Source organism: Trachypithecus francoisi, unplaced genomic scaffold, assembly GCF_009764315.1.
Source record: "Trachypithecus francoisi isolate TF-2019V2 unplaced genomic scaffold, Tfra_2.0 Lachesis_group16, whole genome shotgun sequence".
NCBI lineage: Eukaryota > Metazoa > Chordata > Mammalia > Primates > Cercopithecidae > Trachypithecus > Trachypithecus francoisi.
In genome coordinates, this window is record NW_022681461.1 from 96,796,599 (window position 1) to 96,814,909 (window position 18,311).

General features: G+C 62.2%; 1 protein-coding gene across 6 annotated transcripts in view; it reads right to left on the reverse strand.

Annotated features, from left to right (window-relative positions):
* KCNT1 (potassium sodium-activated channel subfamily T member 1) overlaps window positions 1-18,311 on the reverse strand; it is a 92,085-nt gene that overhangs the window by 40,227 nt on the left and 33,547 nt on the right. For 3 of the 6 annotated variants that reach the window (XM_033238595.1, XM_033238593.1, XM_033238591.1), the window contains 4 exons: window positions 5,250-5,329; window positions 4,408-4,507; window positions 1,434-1,490; window positions 414-462 (listed from right to left, as the gene is read on the reverse strand). In XM_033238595.1, coding sequence (XP_033094486.1) covers window positions 414-462; window positions 1,434-1,490; window positions 4,408-4,507; window positions 5,250-5,329 — 286 coding nt within the window. Of the gene's footprint in view, window positions 1-413; window positions 463-1,433; window positions 1,491-4,407; window positions 4,508-5,249; window positions 5,330-11,552; window positions 11,656-12,886; window positions 12,929-18,311 lie in introns of those variants that run through there. The other 3 variants (XM_033238590.1, XM_033238589.1, XM_033238592.1) reach the window with 2 other exon arrangements.

An 18,311-nucleotide genomic window follows, 5' to 3' on the forward strand; every position in this document is an offset into this window, starting at 1 on the left:
TCTTCAGTGCTCACTGACCCTTGGTTTGTCCTCAGCATTCACTGAGCCTGGTTTCCCTGCTTACTGAGCCTGGGTCTGTCCTCAGTGCTCACTGAGCCTGGGTCCCCTACTTACTAAGCCTGGGTCTGTCCTCAGTGCTCACTGAGCCTGGGTCCCTGTTTACCAATCCTGGGTTTGTCCTCAGTGCTCACTGAGCCACAGTCACCTGTTTATTGAACCTGGGTTTGTCCTCAGCATTTGCTAAGCCTGGGTCTGTCCTCAGTGCTCACTGAGTCTAGGTCCCCTGCTCACTGAGCCTGGCTTTGTCCTGAGCATTTACTGAGCCTGGGTTCCCTACTTACTGAGCCTGGGTTGGTCCTCAGTGCTTACTGAGCACCACTGCAGTGGGAAGAGGGGCAGGGTGGGGCACTCACCTGGATCGCCCACAGTGTCATCTTTCTTTCCACCCATAGAATGGGAGCCCTGGGGAGAGAAAAGAGGCAGCACAGTAGGGCACCACAGCCACTAGTGTCCTCCAGCCACCCTGGGGCTGGGGCTATAACCACTGGCCTCCAATGGCCCCAAGCATGTGCTACTCACTAGGGCTGGACCAAAGGAGCCTACCTTGCCTTTGGAGGGGACTGTAAGGAGGAGGGAAGGGCAGGAGAAGGGAAGCGAAGGAGAGAGGAGAGGAGGGAGCAGGACTGCAGCAGACTGGCACCCCAGGAAGTGCTTGTGAGGCTGGGGCCCATGACTGAGTTCCCATGGAGCCTTGGCCTGCAGCTCATGACATTGCCAAGGGTAGCAAAGCTTCTCCTCTCTGGAAACGACAGGCAATAGCAGCCTGGGTGGCCTGTTTTTTTCACCTGGGTCCCTGGAGCTGGGCTCCCATGAATGTCCCTAAGAGCAGGGAGGTCAGGCTATCTAACTGACAGCCCTCTGGGTTTCCCTGAGCCTCGGTTCCTCATCCATAAACAGGCGGGGCATGGCTGCAGGGGACCATCTGCCCCTCGCCTGATGTGGACAGGGGCTTGGGCACTGGGGACACGCCTAGCAGGGTCTGGGGACAGGTCTGCCCCGCAGTCACCTCTCACTGCCTGCCCAGGGCAGCCGCATTCCTTGGCCATAAGATGGTGAACTGGAAGAGAAGCTGTCAACTCACCAGGAGACAGGCTTCCCTGCATCTCTCGCTGGGCTCAGGAAGAGTGTGTGGAGGCTGTGGAACTGGCTGGGAACTCATAATTCTCAAACTGCTCCTCTTGAAGGAGACATTCCCAGCATTGACTATAGCCAGGGCCAAGGGCACATGTGTTCTGGGGAACCTGGGTGGCTGCTGGGCTGAGGCTGGGCATTGTCCCTCAGGGACCAGGCAGTGTGAGCCTCTGGCCATCCCACCCAACCCTGGTCCCAAGCCTCTGAGCACCTGGCTATTGGGAGCTGGAGTGTGGACTTACCAGTTGATCTCAGAGGACGAGTCATTGAAGGAGTAGTTCTGCTTTGGGCAGCCCCAGCTGTGGAGAGACACAGCGCTGGCCTGGCCTCGGCCCCTCCAGCACCACTGCAAGGACTTGCTGCCCGAGGGTTGCCACAGGCTCAGGTTCATGGGGGCCTCCTACTCACCCACCCAGGGCTAACCCCCACATCCTGGAAGGGTCTGAGCTCTCACATCTGGGAGACAAGGCAGTCTGCCCCCTCCCCACCCACTGCAGAGATCCTGCAGGAGGGCCTCTAACTGAGGAAGGCTGGGGTGGCCTCTGCTCAGCCCAGCAGGCAGACAGCGAGGGTACATCCCACATCTGCGGGATTGGGGGTAGCCCTGACTCAACAGTAACACACTGGTTTTGCCTGTGTTGACAACAGGCTCCCAGGGAGGGGCACTGCATGGCCAGAGAGAGCACTTGGGAACACTCAGGGCCTGCCCAAGGCCAGAGCTACCTTGAACAAGGCTGGACAGTGCTCAAGAGACAGGGAGAGGAAGCTCCTATCCCTAGGTGCTGACTCCAAGAGGCAAGTCCCTAAGCTGCTTCTGAGGACAAGTGACCCCCAAGCCACCTGGAACCAGCTGCTGCGACAGTGACCAGGGCGTGGCCAACATGCTAGTTTTGTCCCAGACCATCACCAATGCCAGGGTCACTGACCAAGGAGACCTCACTGCTCACAAGGCCCCGGGCGATGGCCAGCTCCTTTTGTCTTTTCTTTCAACTGACCCACTTTCCCCTGATTTTTAATGGGGTTGTTGCAAACTCAATGCCCACAGAAGTATCTGGACATCCTTCTATCATCCATCACCCATCCATCCATTCACTCATCCATCCATCCACCATCCATCCCTCCATCCATCCATCCACTCATTCCTCCATCCATCCACTCATCTGTTCATCCATCCACTCATCCATCCACCCCTCCATCATCCATCCATCCATCATCCATCCATCCATCCACTCTTCCATCTATCCATCTACTCATCTGTCCATCCATCCATCCATCATCCATCCACTCATCCCTCCATCCATCTGCTCATCTCCCCATCCATCCACTCATCCCTCCACCCATCCACTCATTCCTCCACCCATTCACTCATCCTTCCATCCAACGTCCATCCCTCCACCCATCCACCGATCCATCATCCACCTGCCATCCATCCACCCATCCATCCATCCATCATCCACCCATCCACTCATCCATCCATCCATCCATCCATCTTCTACCCACCATCCATCCACCCATCCATCCATTATCCACCCATCCACTCATCCCTTCATCCACTGCATCCATCCATCCATCCATCCATCCAACCATCCATCCATCATCCACCCATCCACTCATCCATCCATCCATCCATCCATCCATCCATCTTCTACCCACCATCCATCCACCCATCCATCCATTATCCACCCATCCACTCATCCCTCCATCCATCCATCCATCCAACCATCCATCATCCACCCATCTTCCTACCCCCGTCCACGTCCTGGACGCTGTGCTAGGGGATGGGCAGTGAACACAACAGACTCGTGCCCTGTGGGGAGTTGAAACCAGAAGCCCCAGGGGCCCCTGGGACTTGGGGTGGGGGGTGACCCAGGAAAGTAGCTTGAGAGTCAGTTAGGGTCCAGTTCTCCTTCTCAAATTATCCTAGTGGGTTCTGCCCTCTTCCGACATAGACAAAGACAGGAGAGGGTAAGTCTCTGGCCTGGGGATGCCAGGCCCCTCGTGATGGGGTAACAGGTGAAAAGGGAATTGAGCAAAAGTTTACATGCACACCTTTAGGCTCCCAGAGGCCAGGCTCCCGGCAGTCAGGCCTTCCTCTCCAGGGAAGAACCTGCTCTGTGCAGCCAGAGAGGGGGACCAACATCCTGGCAGGGTTCACCCCGATAGCTGGATGGTGACAACCACACCACACATGTGGCTGCAGAGCCCCTCAGCGCCTGAGCACTCTTATGCATAAATAGCACCAGACATTTGAGGAGATTACGGGTATGAAAAAATCAGGGCCCAATGTGAGCTCGGGAGAAACTGGCCCAGCAGATGGGGAAAATGTAAAACAGGAAAGGACTGGAGATGCCATCCTCGGAAGGACGTTCAGAGGAAGGATTTCTGGAAACCAGGAAGCAGGATGGAACAAGACAATAGGTGAACGAGGGAACGAGGCAGGAGAGGGGAGAGAAGAAACAGGACACAGAGCACAGCATCCAAGCGCCAGGGAGCCAGAGCGAGAGGCCTGGGGTTGGGGGCTGGTCCCCAAAGACATGACTCAGGACAATCCTGAGGACCGCAGGGCCCTGCTGATGTCCCCTGGGACCCACCCAGAGGGAGCAGGAGTCACCAAGGCGCCCTGGGCACAGAGTAGGTCCCAGCAGCTGCCACTTCTCGAAGCAGCGACAGCAGAAAGCGAACAGGACTCAGAGCAAGTTCCCACCCACCCTCATGGTGGCTGCTGCGAGGCTGTTGAGGACCTGACTGCACATGGCTGCCTGAGCACCTCTCCCGGAAGTCCCTGGAGCATTGGCCTCAGGAGGATGGGCCCCGGAAGGGGACTCCTTGGGACCCAGGAGGGGTAGAAGACACTCCCAGAAACAGGTAGGGGCTTTTCCTGGGGGGCTGGGCGCCCCCTTCCCTGACCTGCAGAAGCTCAAGTGAGCTCGAAGACATTTGTGGGGGCAGGGAGGGGTTTCCTAGATGCTCCAGCCTTTCCGTGGACCTTCTGGGGTCAGTTAAGGGCACAGCTGGAAGTCTACGATGGGGACCCTTCTCCCTACGCTGAGCCGTCTGCGGGAGCCTGGGCACTGAGTGGCGCTGGGGAAGGAAGGACTCCCCAAGGCCCCGGGCACAGGAGCTCCCTCAGGGACACCATCAGCCTCTGTAATGGCCCAGCAGGAAGGCTCAGCCCTGGGACCCGCGACCCCTCGCCCAGCCGCGCAGGTGGCCCACCATCCGATGCCCAGGGCCGGGTCGTCGAGCAGGACGCGCACGATGTAGAGCAGGCAGGTGAGGAGCTTCAGGGAGAAGTTGAACAGCCGGATCCTCAGGCCTGCGGGGAGGGCAGCGGCCTCAGGGCTCTGACCCAGCCCTGGGCTTCGGGGAGCAGGGCCTGCACCCGGGTCTGGCTGGGCTCTCTGGATGGCCCCAGCTGGGCTCCCCTCCCACACCCGGCTGCACCCAGAGCCCCGTGTGCCCTGCGTTGCTTGGTGGCCGGTGCTCCCGGGTCAGCCTCCGAAAGGCTCCGTCCCTGGCCCCACCTTACAGGTGCGGGGGATTTCTAGAGGCCACTCCACTTCTTGGGGGTCAGGATAAGGATTGGGGAGCAGGCAGGTGAATGTGGAGCCCCTGGGAAAACCCCCAAGTCCTCACCCTGCATCCCTTGGGGGGCCATGAGGCCAAGCTCTGGCTGGGAACGGGGCAGGGAGCTGTTGGGGAGGGTGGGGCTGTATGGAGGGGTGGGAGGCGGGCCGTGTCCACAGGGGAGACCTTGCAGGCACCTGTGGATGGTCCTGCCCTACCCTGCCCAGCAGGCAGGGCAGTGTCCCCATGGGTCTCGCTGGAGAGGCCCTGGTCTCAGACAGTGTGAAGCTAAGAGGGAGTGACCCTATGCCCCACTCACCATGCACCCCCACCCCCACCCTGCTTCCAAATCCCCCTGCAGCACTCAGGCGGCTCCCACCCCATGGATTCTTCCCTGAGCTCACAGCCCCAGCCTTTGCCATTGCCAGCCTTGCTCCCAGCGCCCCCAACACCTCCCTGCCTGGGAGTGGCCCTCCAGGCACCCCACTCACTCGATCTTTGGTTTTTGATGAAGAACAGCTTGAGCCGCTCCTTGAAGGTGTTCTCATTGACGTAGAACTCCACCTGGACCCTGGAGGAGCAGAGAGGGGCGTGGGGGCTCAGGACCAGTGGGGGTTCAGGCTGGGGACACGCCAGAAGCCCCAATCCAACTGACTTCTTCCAACTTTCCAACTGCAGGCGTTGAGAAGACAGCAGGGTCACTGCCTCCATCTCAGACCTGGGAGGCCCCTGGTGTCCGTCACACCCAGCAGACAGCTGACCCAGCCTCGGCTCCTCTCAAGATTCCTCCCTGCACCCCTGGGCACTCACTGCTATGAATCTGGGCCCTCCAGGCCGCCCTGTTGGGGCTCAGGGGGCAGCACCCACTCCACACACCCTCGCCTAAGCCTCCGTGGGTGCAGGACAGCTGCCAGGAGGTCAAGTTGTCCATACGGCCCTGGGTATGGTGCTCAGGACACTGCAAATGCTGAGAACACACTGTAGGACCTGCGTCAGATAGGCTGTCCACAGCTGATGCTCAGCTGCTCTCTCTGGAGGCCGCTGGTGGCTGTGCTCCACGGCTATGGGCCACTGCAGCCTCAAGGGCTGTCGGGGAAGATGGGCTGGTGGGAGGTGGTCATCCCTGCACCCAGCCTGCAGGCCAGCCGTGGGGCCCTCTCCAGCCAGGGCTGCTCCCCTTCCCTCAGGCTCACCTATGGCCCCAGCCACCAGTTCCCAGACATCCCTCAACCCCCATGCTCCTGGGGCCTGTCATCCAGCCCGCTGGCCTCCAGGTCCTGAGAAGAGACCACAGTGTGCCAGTCACCGAGGGTGGCAGGTAGGGTGAGGTGGAGTGGGGAGATTGTGTGGTTCCCCTACTCTGGCCACCACCTCCATGACCCAGGCTGGCCACCAAGAGTAGGATGGAGCCTGGGGGTGGATGGCTGCTGCCCCCACTGTCCCAGCCTTGGACACAGGGCCTCCTGTGCCCGGCTGTGCCGGGATGCAGGCCAGGCTGGGCCAGGGTTTAATGTTCCCCTGAGATGAACACTCCAATGGTGCCAGCCTGCAGGACAGACAGGAGTGAGACCCGGAGCCAGAGTTCCTGCAGCAGGCGCAGCCATCTCTGGGAAGGCGGAGTACATGTCCCACTAAACAGCCTGTACCCTGGGGTGCTGGGCTGTCCTCCACGGGACCCTCGACTGCTCCCAGCTATGGCCACTGTGACCTCCATGAAGTCTACTCCTATCAGTTGGCTGCCTTAGCCCTCGGGGGCTGCCTCTGGTGCCTGGCCTTGCTCCCTGGGGTCAAAGAGAGGTGCCCTGCTTCCCTCAGGGATGGTGTGGGGGCAGAACACACAGTCCAGGTGAGCTCCTCAGCATGGGCCCCCTGCCCAGTGCAGGGCGAGGGCCACAACACAGTAGGGCAGACAGACAGGGGAGCCCAGAGGAAGACTTGTGCTGCCTGGAAGGATCCTGGAGGAGGCAACATTCAAGCAGAGGTCCCAGGGCAGCTGTCCAGAGGTGGGGGGAGGTAAGCACCAGCCCAACCCCTGTTCCCGCCTCAACCCCTTCCTTGTGACCGTCCACCAGGGCAGGAGGCTGTGACACCCAGTGGGCGGGCTGTGAGCCTCACTTCCCCTCTGAGCAGGCACTGGCTCCCATCAATCGAATCTGAGAATTTGATGTCACTGCCTGGCCCGGGGCTGGTGACCCCAACATCTCCAAAAGTGATTAAAATATTCGGTGTTTCCCAAAGCTCACAACACTCAGGGTAAGTGATGTGGACCAGGTGTGTGCAGCAGCCTTCGTGGTGGGGCTGCTGTGGGGTGGGCAGGAGGGGCCTTGGTAGAGTCCCAGCACCTGCCTTGATCTGCCCCAGTGGCCACAGTGGCCTCTGCTGGTTACAGAGCTCAAGAAGGGGCCAGAGGCCGGTCGCAGATGCCTGTAATCCCAGGACCTTGGGAGGCAGAGGTGAGAGGATCGCTTGAGGCCAGGAGTTTGAGACCAGCCTAGGCAGCATAGCAAGACCCCCTGTCTCTACAAAAAATAGCCAGGCATGGTGACACGTGCCTGTAGTCCCAGCTTCTCGGAAGGATGAGGTAGGAGAATCGTTTGAACTTAGCATTTTGAGGCTGAAGAGAGCCTTCAACAGGCCACTGCACCCTAGCCTAGGTGACAGAGCGAGACCCTGTCTCAAAAATGAATAATAAAGAAAGAAAGAAGGGCCAGGGCCCAGGAAGAGGCGCGTGGCTCTGGGTGCCCTTGTCCCATGCTGAAAAGGAGACTCAGGCCAAGTCCTGGGGCAGGTTGGTCACCCCACCTGGCACACTTGGGGCTTCTGGAGCCAGGCGGTGGGACGAGCCTCCCACAGACCAGTGGGGTCTGAACCCGGTGCTAATCAGGGGTCAGTCTGCCCCCAGAGTGCTCCATCATGCCCTGGAACCCCTCAGCACAGACAGCTCTGCTCAGTCCCCCAGCCCCTCCTCCTGCCCCACGCCTCTCACCCTGGAACCCCTCAGTGCAGACAGCTCTGCTCGGTCCCGCAGCCCCTCCTCCTGCCCCACGCCTCTCACCTGGAACCCCTCAGTGCAGACAGCTCTGCTCGGTCCCGCAGCCCCTCCTCTGCCCCACGCCTCTCACCCTGGAACCCCTCAGCGCAGACAGCTCTGCTCGGTCCCCCAGCCCCTCCTCCTGCCCCACACCTCTCACCCTGGAACCCCTCAGCGCAGACAGCTCTGCTCGGTCCCCCAGCCCCTCCTCCTGCCCCACACCTCTCATCTGTGTGCCTGGAGCCCTGACTGGGGAGGGCCCTCGCTGCATGAGGGTCTCTTTGGGGGCCTCGTCCACTGTCTTTCTCTGAATGAGAGGCTCAGACAGGACGCTGGAGGTCCAGGCTGTGCTGGGCCTGGTCCGGCCATGTTGGTGGGGAGGCAGAGCTGAGGGAGGAGCTGCCCCTGGGGGCTGAGCCCAGGGTTTCCTAAGGCCCTCCTCCCCTCACTGCCAGGGGTACCCAGGGACCACTGGGTCCTAAAAGCATGTTGCTTAGGAACCCACCCTGCCCGCCTCCCCACCACTGTCCTGCCCTCCATGGCAAAAGTCTCAATGCGGGGAGGCTGCCCACCTCACTTGCCCCTACTGCCTCCCACCCTCTCCTGTCCGGCAGGGAGCCTCACCATGCCCTTCATGGTGACCAGGCCCCAGAATCTCCCCTCCTCCCTGGGCCTCTCAGCACAGCCTCCCAGAGCTCTGGTTTTCCCCTCTCTCTCCGCTCCGTTCTCCTTGGGGGACCCCAGCGCTGGCCACAGGTGCCTCTCCCCCACCCAGCCCAGGAATTAAGTATCACGCAGGGGTGACTTCCCAACTGGTTCTGCTGGCAGCTGTCCAGTCTCACTCTGCCCTCTGGCATCCACCGCCCGCCTCACCCAGGCAGAATTCTCCATTCCTGATGGCACCAGGCCAACTACCCCACACCAACCTCAGGCTCCTGTACCCTCCTCTCCCCTAGACCAGAGCCATTAGCAGGTCCTGCAGCTCTGCCCTCAGAATGTTTCTCCCCTCTGACCTCCCTCCGGGCCTGGGGCTCCTGCCTGACCACTCCTGCTAGGCGGGGGTGCCCAGCTCCACCCTGACCATCGTCCCACACTCCGCTTCAAGGCAACACCCAGTCAGCTCCATCTCTCCAGCCAGCTCTGGCCACACCCCCAGCCCTCCAGTGGTCATGGGCCTCCCAGGAGCTCCTGCTCCTCCCTTTACCTCCCCATGGACCCGGGGCAGCTGGGACTCTGGGCCTTGGGCCTCTGCAACTGCCTGCCAAGACCACGAAGCCAGTGCGTCCCACCGGGCTCCCGTTGGCCTCCACAGCCAGGAAACAGAGAAATGCAACCCTGCCCATCGCCAGGACCTCACTGGCTTCTGGACAGCCAAGTTCCTCCCCAGACACAGTGGGGTTGAGGACTGCTGACCTGGGACTAGTCGTGCCCCCAACAGCTTCTCTTTGAGGTCCCTTGGTCTCCTCCTGGCACCCCAGAAACAGAGCACTGAGCTCTTTAGGGAGACGGCCCAGCCAGACCCTGGTCCCCTCACCCAGGGGCCGTGGGCCCCAATCTGGGCAGCCCCCCACGGAGCTCAGCGGGGAGTGCCCACCCGCACGGAAAGCACCCTCCACGTGGAGCCAGAGAAACGCTGGGCCCTGGCAGGCCTGTTCCCTGAGACACCGGAGCCTGCAATGCCAGAGAAATTAATGAAGCCTCCTCTGCTTTTAATTTTTAACGAACTGTGGCCGCCCACTTCTCCTAGCACCACCACAAAAAGGAGATAAAAACCATCCATTTTCCCCTGAAGTGTATTTCAGGTGACTGGTGTGATCTGTCTTAACGAATCACCCAGCGGCACCTGGGGAGGGAGCCTGTGGCTGCAGAGGCCTGGCTGGGGTCAGCTCCAGGCCGACCCGGCTGGTGTAGACCCGCCTGGAGGTTCCAGCCAGAGTGGCTCAAGCTTCCTTGCTGCGCCAGAGGTTCATGGACACTGGTAGCCTGGAGGGTTCTGCTAGCTCCTCAGAGTCACAGCATGCTCCTGGCCCGGCAGCCAGAGGCCCAGGGCTAAGACCCAGTGAGCCCTCTGAGGCTACACGGGCCCTGCTGCTCCTCTGCTCAGCCGCTCCTCTGCCCGGCCGTTCCCCTCCACCTGCCAGAGCCTGGGCCTCCTCCCTGGGGAAGGCGAACCAGGACAGGGACCAACTCTGGGGCGTCCCAAGGACAGCGGACAGGTGGAGGAGCTCTGCCTGTGGTGAGAGAGAAACAATGGCCTCTGTGTCCCAGGCTTCTCCTGGGACGACGCCCTTGCTCGGAGGCTCCAGGCACCGGAGTGCCCTGGTGCTCATCTGGGGGCCAGCACCCATCTGCTCAAACCATCAGGACCCACGTCGGCCGGAAGAGACAGTGCAGGCCTTCGACTCACTGTGGTTCCCAGGCTATGAAGCCACAAGTGTGGACCACGGGCAGAGGCGGGACCCCGGGTGGGGCTGCACTCTCCGCTTCCTGCGCTTCCTGTCAGGGCCCGGCCTGTGGGAAAGCAGGGACCGGCTCATGGCGAGTTGCTCCTGGGAGCCGGGCGTGGGCTCGGTGGGGCGCCCCGAGAGGTGGGAGACGACCGAGAACTCCCATGGGGAGCCGCCCCCAGGGCTGGGAAGAACCTGCCTGCGAACGTGGGCTCCCAGGCCAATGGGCAAGGACAGGGTAGAATAATCTACTTCCTGTGTCCATTCTCATCCACTCATCAGTTCACTCATTTGTTCACCAGGCAGATAGCATGCGAGTGCTCACGGCAGCATCTGTGTGGGAACATCGCCGTTCCCAAGCAAAGTCCACACCTGGCACTCCTGGACCCCCAGCCACAGGTCCCGACCTCCACCCTGGGAGGCGGGCTCAGGGGCGCAGCCACACACGCACCACAGGGGGCTGGGCCCGTCTGACCTCTGCCAGTCTGCATTTTGGCTGGCGGGGAGGACGGGGCACACCAGGGACCACCACTGCCCATGGCCTACAGCCCAGCAACAAGGCACATGGCCGGTGGGACTCACGGGCACACGCAGGCAGGCCTGGCCAGGGGGTGCTGGATGCAGCAGGGAGCCTCAGACAGTCCCTCGTGCACTCCCTGGGGTGAGGCCACGGTCCCTGAGGAATCCACAGGCCAAATCCTGGCCCTGGCCCTAGGAGAGCCGTCAGCGGCACTGGCCTGTGGCGAATAGTCTGTCCCTGGCACCGTGAGGACAGGGCAGCTCCCGGTCAGCTGAGGCCCACTGCAGCCCCCCGAGGCTCCCCGAGGCCCGCACTTGCCCCAATCACGCAGCAGGTCAGAGGCAGTGCCGGGCCTAGGTCCTTGGGGCTCCCCGTAAGGGCAGCAGGGGAGTCTGTCCCCAGGTGGTGGCTCTGCCCCGGTCAGGCATGGCTGGTGTTGAGCCAGGCCTGGGCCCCGTGTGCACCCATACCCACTGCCTGCCTGTGCCCGGGGGCTCACAGCACTGCTCTGCCTGAGGAGGCCCTTGTGCTGCAAAAGGGCTCTTACAGTGCCCACCCCCACAGCAAGACAGGACCCTCTGAGGCAAGTGCCGGCTGCCCTGTGACAATTGCGGTCGGCAGAGGCCGGGAGGCAACGCTTCTCCCTGCTGACCGGCAGGCCAGCTGCAGGCTGGGGGACTGGCCTTCCAGGGATTCTTGGCAGGTGGCCCTGCACAGATGGCCATGCCGGGAAGCTCCACACTAGCTCCAGGCTGCCAGGCACACGCCTCAGGGCCCACCATAGCCCTGCACTCACATGGGGCCGAGGTCCGAGCTGCCTCTCTCTGTCAGTGGCTGGGTGCCGGCTGGCTCTTAGGCAGGTGCCTGGGAGCTCCACGCAGGCCTCTGCCCCCGGCACCAGGCAGGCAGGAAGAAAGGGCAGGCTTTAGGCCCACTGCCAACCCTGGGGCCAGCTATTCTGAGCCTGGACAGAGCATCTGACACGCCCAAGGGCCTAGAAAGGGCAGACACATGGCTCCGTCCCCCTGGGGTCCCTGTTTTGCACCCTTGGGCGTCTGGGGCCCCCCATGGCTTGGCCAGGGGCCCAGGTGAGGCTGACTCAGGGTTGAAGGGTGAGTCCAGCTGGGTCTCCAACGGTCCAGGAACATCTGCTGTGTCCAGACAGTGCCACGGGGGCACACACTATAGCCTCGGCCCCTTGGGTGGCCGCAGACGCATCCGTTTCCCCCACAGGTCTGAGACCTGACTCCTCGGAGCCTGGGGCGGCGCCAGGAGAGCCCTGGATGGTGGACACGCCTTCTGTCTCACACCCATCACCCTCTGCACCATGGGCCCTGGGCGGGGAAGACGGAGGCCCAGGGGGTGGCCACTGGCCTCCCAGCCTCCAGGACTCTTTTGGAATAATAATAGGCCCCACCACAGGCGACGGGCGGCCCCTGGATGCTCAGCAGCCGTGAGTGCTGAGTGCTCGGTGGTTTCTGCTGCTGGTGCTGTGCACGGAACAGTAAGCCTGGGGCCCCTCCTGGAGACCGTGCTGAAGGTGGACGGCGGCGGGGGGCTTCCCAGGAGTGCACAGGGCCTGGCTGCTCTGAGGGGCTCTGGCTGCCCTGGCTTCAAAGCCTCTTCCATTTGACCTACATCTGAGCCGAAGTCAGGAAACACCAACGGCAGAGCCCCAGAGGCTCAGGGGGGAGTGGCGCAGCCTCTGAGAGTGCATCCCAGCTCCTAGGGGCTGGACTGGCACAGGCAGCCAAGGTGGGCTGAGCCGGAGCCCAGGGCCCCAGCAGCTGCCTGCCTGCCTGCCTGTCCCTGGGAAACACCATGACAGGGGGCCCTGCTCTGCCATCTGCCTCTCCTGAGGCCGTGGCCACCACTGCAGGGGCTACGGAGCACCCGCCTCTGGGGAGTCCGTTTCCCAAGTTCAGGCTCCTCTCCAAGGGGGGACACTCACTGTCCTATCTCCAGTCCCAGCACCCGGGACCCAGAGGCACCAGTGGGTGCTGGGAGGTGCTGGTGGCCCTGGCCCAGCTGCAGGGGATGCTGCGTTGAGGGGTCCCAGAGACAAGGGCTCTCATGCCTCTAAAAGCCCTTGTCTGCCACCAAGACAGTCCCTCCTGTGAAAACACTTACTGAGACAGGGAGGAGTCCAGGCTGAAATCTTCTACAGGAAGCCTGGAGACACAACCAGAGGGGTATCAACCAGAAGGCGGCAGACAGACGGACAGATGGAGAAGGCAGCAGACAGACAGACACATGAAGGCGGCAGACAGACAGACGGACAGATGGAGAAGGCAGCAGACAGACAGACACATGAAGGCGGCAGACAGACGGACGGACGAAGGCAGCAGACAGACAGACACATGAAGGCGGCAGACAGACAGACGGACGGACGAAGGCAGCAGACAGACAGATGGAGAGCCTGGGCTCTGGGACCAGGTAGGGCACAGACACGCAGGGAGGCTCTGGGGGGCCTGGACCTTCAGCGCCCTCGGGCACGCGAGAGGTGCCTGTAGGAGGCAGCCCACGCGCAGAGCCATGTGGGGGCACTGAGCCGAGCCTGGCCCCCTCAGGGCCCGAGAAAGCAGCACAGCCCGCTGGGAGATCCCCGCGCATGCACCCTCCTGTGCCTGGGCCAGATAGGGGGTGACAACCGCACTCGAGGATAGGGCCACCCTTCAGCCACGCAAGCAGGTGACGATGCTTTGGGCACTCGCCCTGGCCCTGCTCAGCACGAAGCCTGCCCAGGCCCCATGTGGGGTCCCCAGCATCCAGGAGTGAGCGCGGTGAGCTCCACTTCATGCCGAGGTCTGCGAGGCTGTCCCTTGTCTCCACTCCCCTGCCCTACACACAGGCCAGTGGGTGAGGCACCCACCAGCCCTGCCCCAAGGCTTCCTGAGATAGGACAAGCCAGGGCTCACAGCTCATGCGTCTCAGGGGATTGGACACACCCCACTCCACTAGGCCAGCAACCACACGCCTGCTACCCCTTCAGCCTGGCCCCAGGCAACCTGGCCCCAGTTGTCCCAGACTGGCCAGCAGGCAGATGACACCAAGGTGGTTGCAACCTGCACTGGATGTGGAGCTCGGAGGGAGAGGCTGGTGGGAGCTGAGGGCTCCGGAGGACTGGCCTGGTCGGGGGCTGGGTAGGGTGGGAGTGCTGAGGGTCTTTGCCTTCACTGACTATGTGCCTGTCCTGGACCAGCTCCTCCACAAAGGACTTCAGAGGGACCTCTCTCTTTTAATCCTCAGAACAATCATTTTTCAGAAAAGAAAACAAAAGTTCAGAGAGGACCACTGTCTTCTGAGGCCACATAAGCAGAAAAGAAGGAGCCGGCCTGGGGTCACAGGCACACGCTCACCCGCCTATGCCAGGCCCTCTGGGTGGGCAGGCACCCTCCTGGTGCCCCTAGCGCTAGCAGCTCCTGGTCTCTGGGGGAGGCGGAGGCTGGACACATCCCTGGGAGGGTTGAGGTCCCGGCAGGGCATGGTGGCCGTGTCAGCATGCTCCACACGGAGCAGGTGGAACCCCAGGCTTAAAGGGTCTGATATTTAAGTTTGCTCAGAGCTTCTGGCAGATTCTGTGTGTTTGTCCAGCTCAGGTTTCCTCTCACTGGACCCCGGTGCTGCCCAAAGCTCTGAGCCAGGGCAACAGCTGTGTCAGAGGCTGGCAGGAGCCTGGCAGTGCCTTGGCCCATGGCAGTGGGTTTACCTGGCCTGTGGGGTCCGGCGTGGCCAGGCCCTGGCTGGGCTTCTCCCTGCTGGGGCCCACTGTCTCCTCTCTCCCAAGTGCTCCCTGGCCGCGTCCCTCTGCATCTCCCGATATAGCCCTAGCTAAGTGTCTACTGAGCTGTGCGTGGGGCCTCCCATCTACTCTGCCCAAGGCCCTGTTGTCTGAGTGTTGAGGAAACCACCGCCCGTCAAACGTCCCACAGCCTGAGGCCCAGGACAGCCTTCCCGCTGATTTTGGGAGGGGCCACCAAGCACATGTGTAGAGGATACACTCAGGGGCTCCCAAGGGGAGGACAGCAGCCTATGGGCAAACGGACCTGGGGCTTTGCTGGCCTGTGCAGAACCCAGCTGAGGACTGGAGCCCTGTGCAGACAAGGTCTGTGGGCTGCACAAACCCTGCCAGGTGAACCGCAGGGTGAGGGGTGGGAGAGGAGGGGAGCTGAGGAAGCTGGGCCTCTATCTGCAGCATCCAAACCCACGGTGCTCCAGCGGGACCCTGACGCTCGCGTGTCCCAGCGGTTGGTGGCCTGGGTGTCACTTATGCCTCTGCCAGCCCTAATGCTGCTGGGACCAGGTGGTGAGGGCCTCATCCCTGAGCCCACCCTCTTCCCATGGCCAGGCTCGCTGTCAACACACGAACAGAACCTGCACCCGAAGCTGTCTCCTCCCTCCCGGGAGAGGGTCTCAGCCCTGCTTAGGGTAGCAGTGGTCAGTGGAAGGGTCTGGGCTTAGCCCTGCCTTCCCTGCTATGTCCTGCAGAGCCTGGGGCTGGGGTTGGGAAGGAGCCCAGGTAAGGAGGGGCCGTCCCCACTTGACTTGTGCCCATAAGGAGCAGTCTCAGCTGCCAGCCTCGAGAGAGAGAGGGACCCTCTGGGCTCTCTAGGAGGCCCTCTGGGCTGACTGGGGGAAGAGTAGGGTGTCCCTCTGCACCCCACAACCCCAAGTCCCATAAGATGCTTCAGGGAAGAGGGGGTTCCCTGCTCGGGGGAGTTTGGGAGCCTCTGTGTTCTAAACCTGGGGAATGCCCAGAGCACAGCCATCCTGAGAGCTGCGAGGTCCTAGCAGGGTCCCACATGCAACAAGGGTACCCCCATATCTCGGGCAGAGTTTTGTCCCCCAAACTACCATGCTGAAGTCCTGAACCCCAGTATCTCAGCTTACGGTTGTGTTTGGAGACAAGGTCTTTAAAGAGGTCATTAAGGTGAGGCCGTGAGGGTGGGGCCTAATCCCACAAAACTGGTGTCCTTATAAGAAGAGGAGATGAGGACACAGACACACACAGAGGGACGGCCAGGAGAGGACACAGGGAGAAGACGGTGTCTACAAGCCAAGGAGAGGGGCCTCAGGAAGAACCAGGCCTGCCCACACCTTAAGCTCAGACTTCCAGCCTCCAGGACCGTGAGAAAATAAACGCGGTATGGACCCAGCAAACTCACCCCTGAAAGACAGGGCCGGGTGTCCCCTGAGGGCCTGGGAACACAGCCCCACCCCTGCTGCTGGCCACTCCCTGTGTATGCTCCCGGGTCAAGGATAAACCAGCCGCCCAAACAGGTGCGTTCTAGGGTGGGGGAGAAACAGCACAGAGCCCCGTGTGGAAAGAAGGTGCACAGCCTGGACGGGGGCAAAGCCAGAGGAGGGCGGGGCCCCCTCAGGGGTGACGGGGCCATACCCAGGAGGGGCCCTCCTGAGTGAGAGGCCATCTGGGGCGAGCTCCAAGGGGGCCTTGAGGCCCAGGGGAAGGGGTGTGCTGAGCTGGTGTGAACACCATGAAGAGGGCAGGGCGCTGGGCGTGCCTGGGGTGAGGGGGACACAGAGGAGTAGCCAGGTTCTTGGAGAGGAGTGGGGGCAACCATGAAGGTCTGGATCTGCAGGGGAGGGAGGTCCCAGCAAGGCTGTCTGGGGTCGGGGGGCTCGGGACCATCTCCTGAGCCAAAGAACACCACGACGAGGGGCTTGGGGTGGGCCCGGGGCTCTGCGTGCCACAGCTGGACTCTGACAGGCCTGCGGCTGCCACAGACACTGGGGTGCTGGGCACAGTGGCAGGAGAACTGGACCACACTAGACCTCAGGCTGTGTGGGGGCCTCAGGATTTTGGGCCAGCAGAGGAGTAGGATGGGGTGGGGGGAGCGGCCCTGGAGAGGATGTGGGGAGGGGACTGCATTGGTGCCTTAAGTCAGGCATGAGGCTGGGAGGCCCTAGCTGGGAGGGGCAAGGCCGCCTAGGTCCAGGGGTGGTGGGGACACCGGGGGCCCAGGGCCTCCTGACCCAGTGAGGTCTCACTGAGTGGCCCTGTCCCCCTACTGGGCACTTTTACTCAAAAACTCTGCAGTGATGGTCTCCTGACCCCACCACGGAGGCCATGCCGTCTTACCAGCTCCCAATCCCTCCCCAGCCTTATGCAGGGGAGTGAGAAGGAAGGAGGAGACCCTGGAACTCAGGGTCAGGGGGGCTCGACTGTGCGGGAGGAGGGACAGACGCCGGCCTGCAGCACCCATGAGTGGGCGCAGGGTGTTAGGGGAGCTCTGGGCAAGGGCACCAGGAACAAAGGCCCTCCCCCACCAACGCCTCCTGTGACTCAGTCCCTGGGGGGCAGTGGAGACCTCTCTTCGGCTTCACTATCTTCTCAGCAATGGGACAGGCAGAGGCTGAGAGCGCTGAGGGAGCCTGGACCCTGGCTGGCCCATGAAGGCAGCTCAGGCCTGCAGGATGAGGCAGCTGCCGGCACTGTGACCCCCAGCTCCCTGGGGCAGACCGCACCTGCCTCTTGGCTCCGGCCTCGCCTGCGTTTCCCGTGAGATCCACACTCCGGAAGAACAAACCCACCAAGTCTTCCTCTGCTCGGAAGCCTGCCCTACTCATCTCAGCACAAGCCCTGCGGTGTGAACGCTCCAGGCCTAGGGGCTGCTGAGTTCAGCTGGGCAGCAGCTCCATTACCCCTGCTCTGCAAAAGGAGGCTATAAGGACTCTGCATCTCAGGGTCTGCCGGGGGGTGAGCGAGGCCACCCACGTGGAACCATCAGCACAGTGCATAGCCCAAAGGGCTGGGATGAACATGCTGGAGGGCTTCCTGGAGGAGGTGGGCCTGGGCTGCAGCTCCCATGCTGCACTGCACTGCGGGCTCAGACGCAGCCTGGGCAGAACCTGCTATCTCTGTGGGCCCTGCAGGAACAGGGATGGGGCAAGGAGCCTGCCCCTCCAGGGCTGGCTGTAGCAAGGTTTCCAGGATCACTGCCCTCCCTGTTCCCCCCATCCCAGCATCCAGGAAGAGGAGGGGGAGGAGACTGTGGTCCCCAGGGCCTTGATCAATGCTCGCCTCTTGGGCGGAGGCTGCCCATTAGCTGCAGGAGGCTATAGCCAGGCTCTTGACCTTAGCCTCAACAGCCTCTTCCGCAAATGGGACTAAGCTGGGCAGTGCCCCCCAGGGCTGCTGTGAAGAGCTAGAAATGGGGGTGCGGGGAGGGGCCCAACAGCCCATGGCCAGGTGGGAGGGGCAAGGCAGAGGCTCCTGGGCACCCTTGGCCCTGCCATCTGCCAGGCCTGGCTCTGCCAGCCCTGCCCCCCCAGCCCTGATGGAGCTTTAGCCCTCGCTGCTCCCGCTACCTGGAAGGCCCCTGCCCATCTCCCCATGCTTGTCCCAGAAGGACCAGCACCCCAGGACGCCTTGGCTCTTCTGTCCCAGCCTGGCCTGCAACTCTCTCTCCAAGGAACAGGTTCCGTGCCCACGACATGTGCCCACACCAGGCCAGGTCTGAATCATCCTCATTTCCCCCGCAGCATCTAGAATGGCTCCTGGCACAGGAAAGGTGCTGGCTAGGAATTTGCTGCT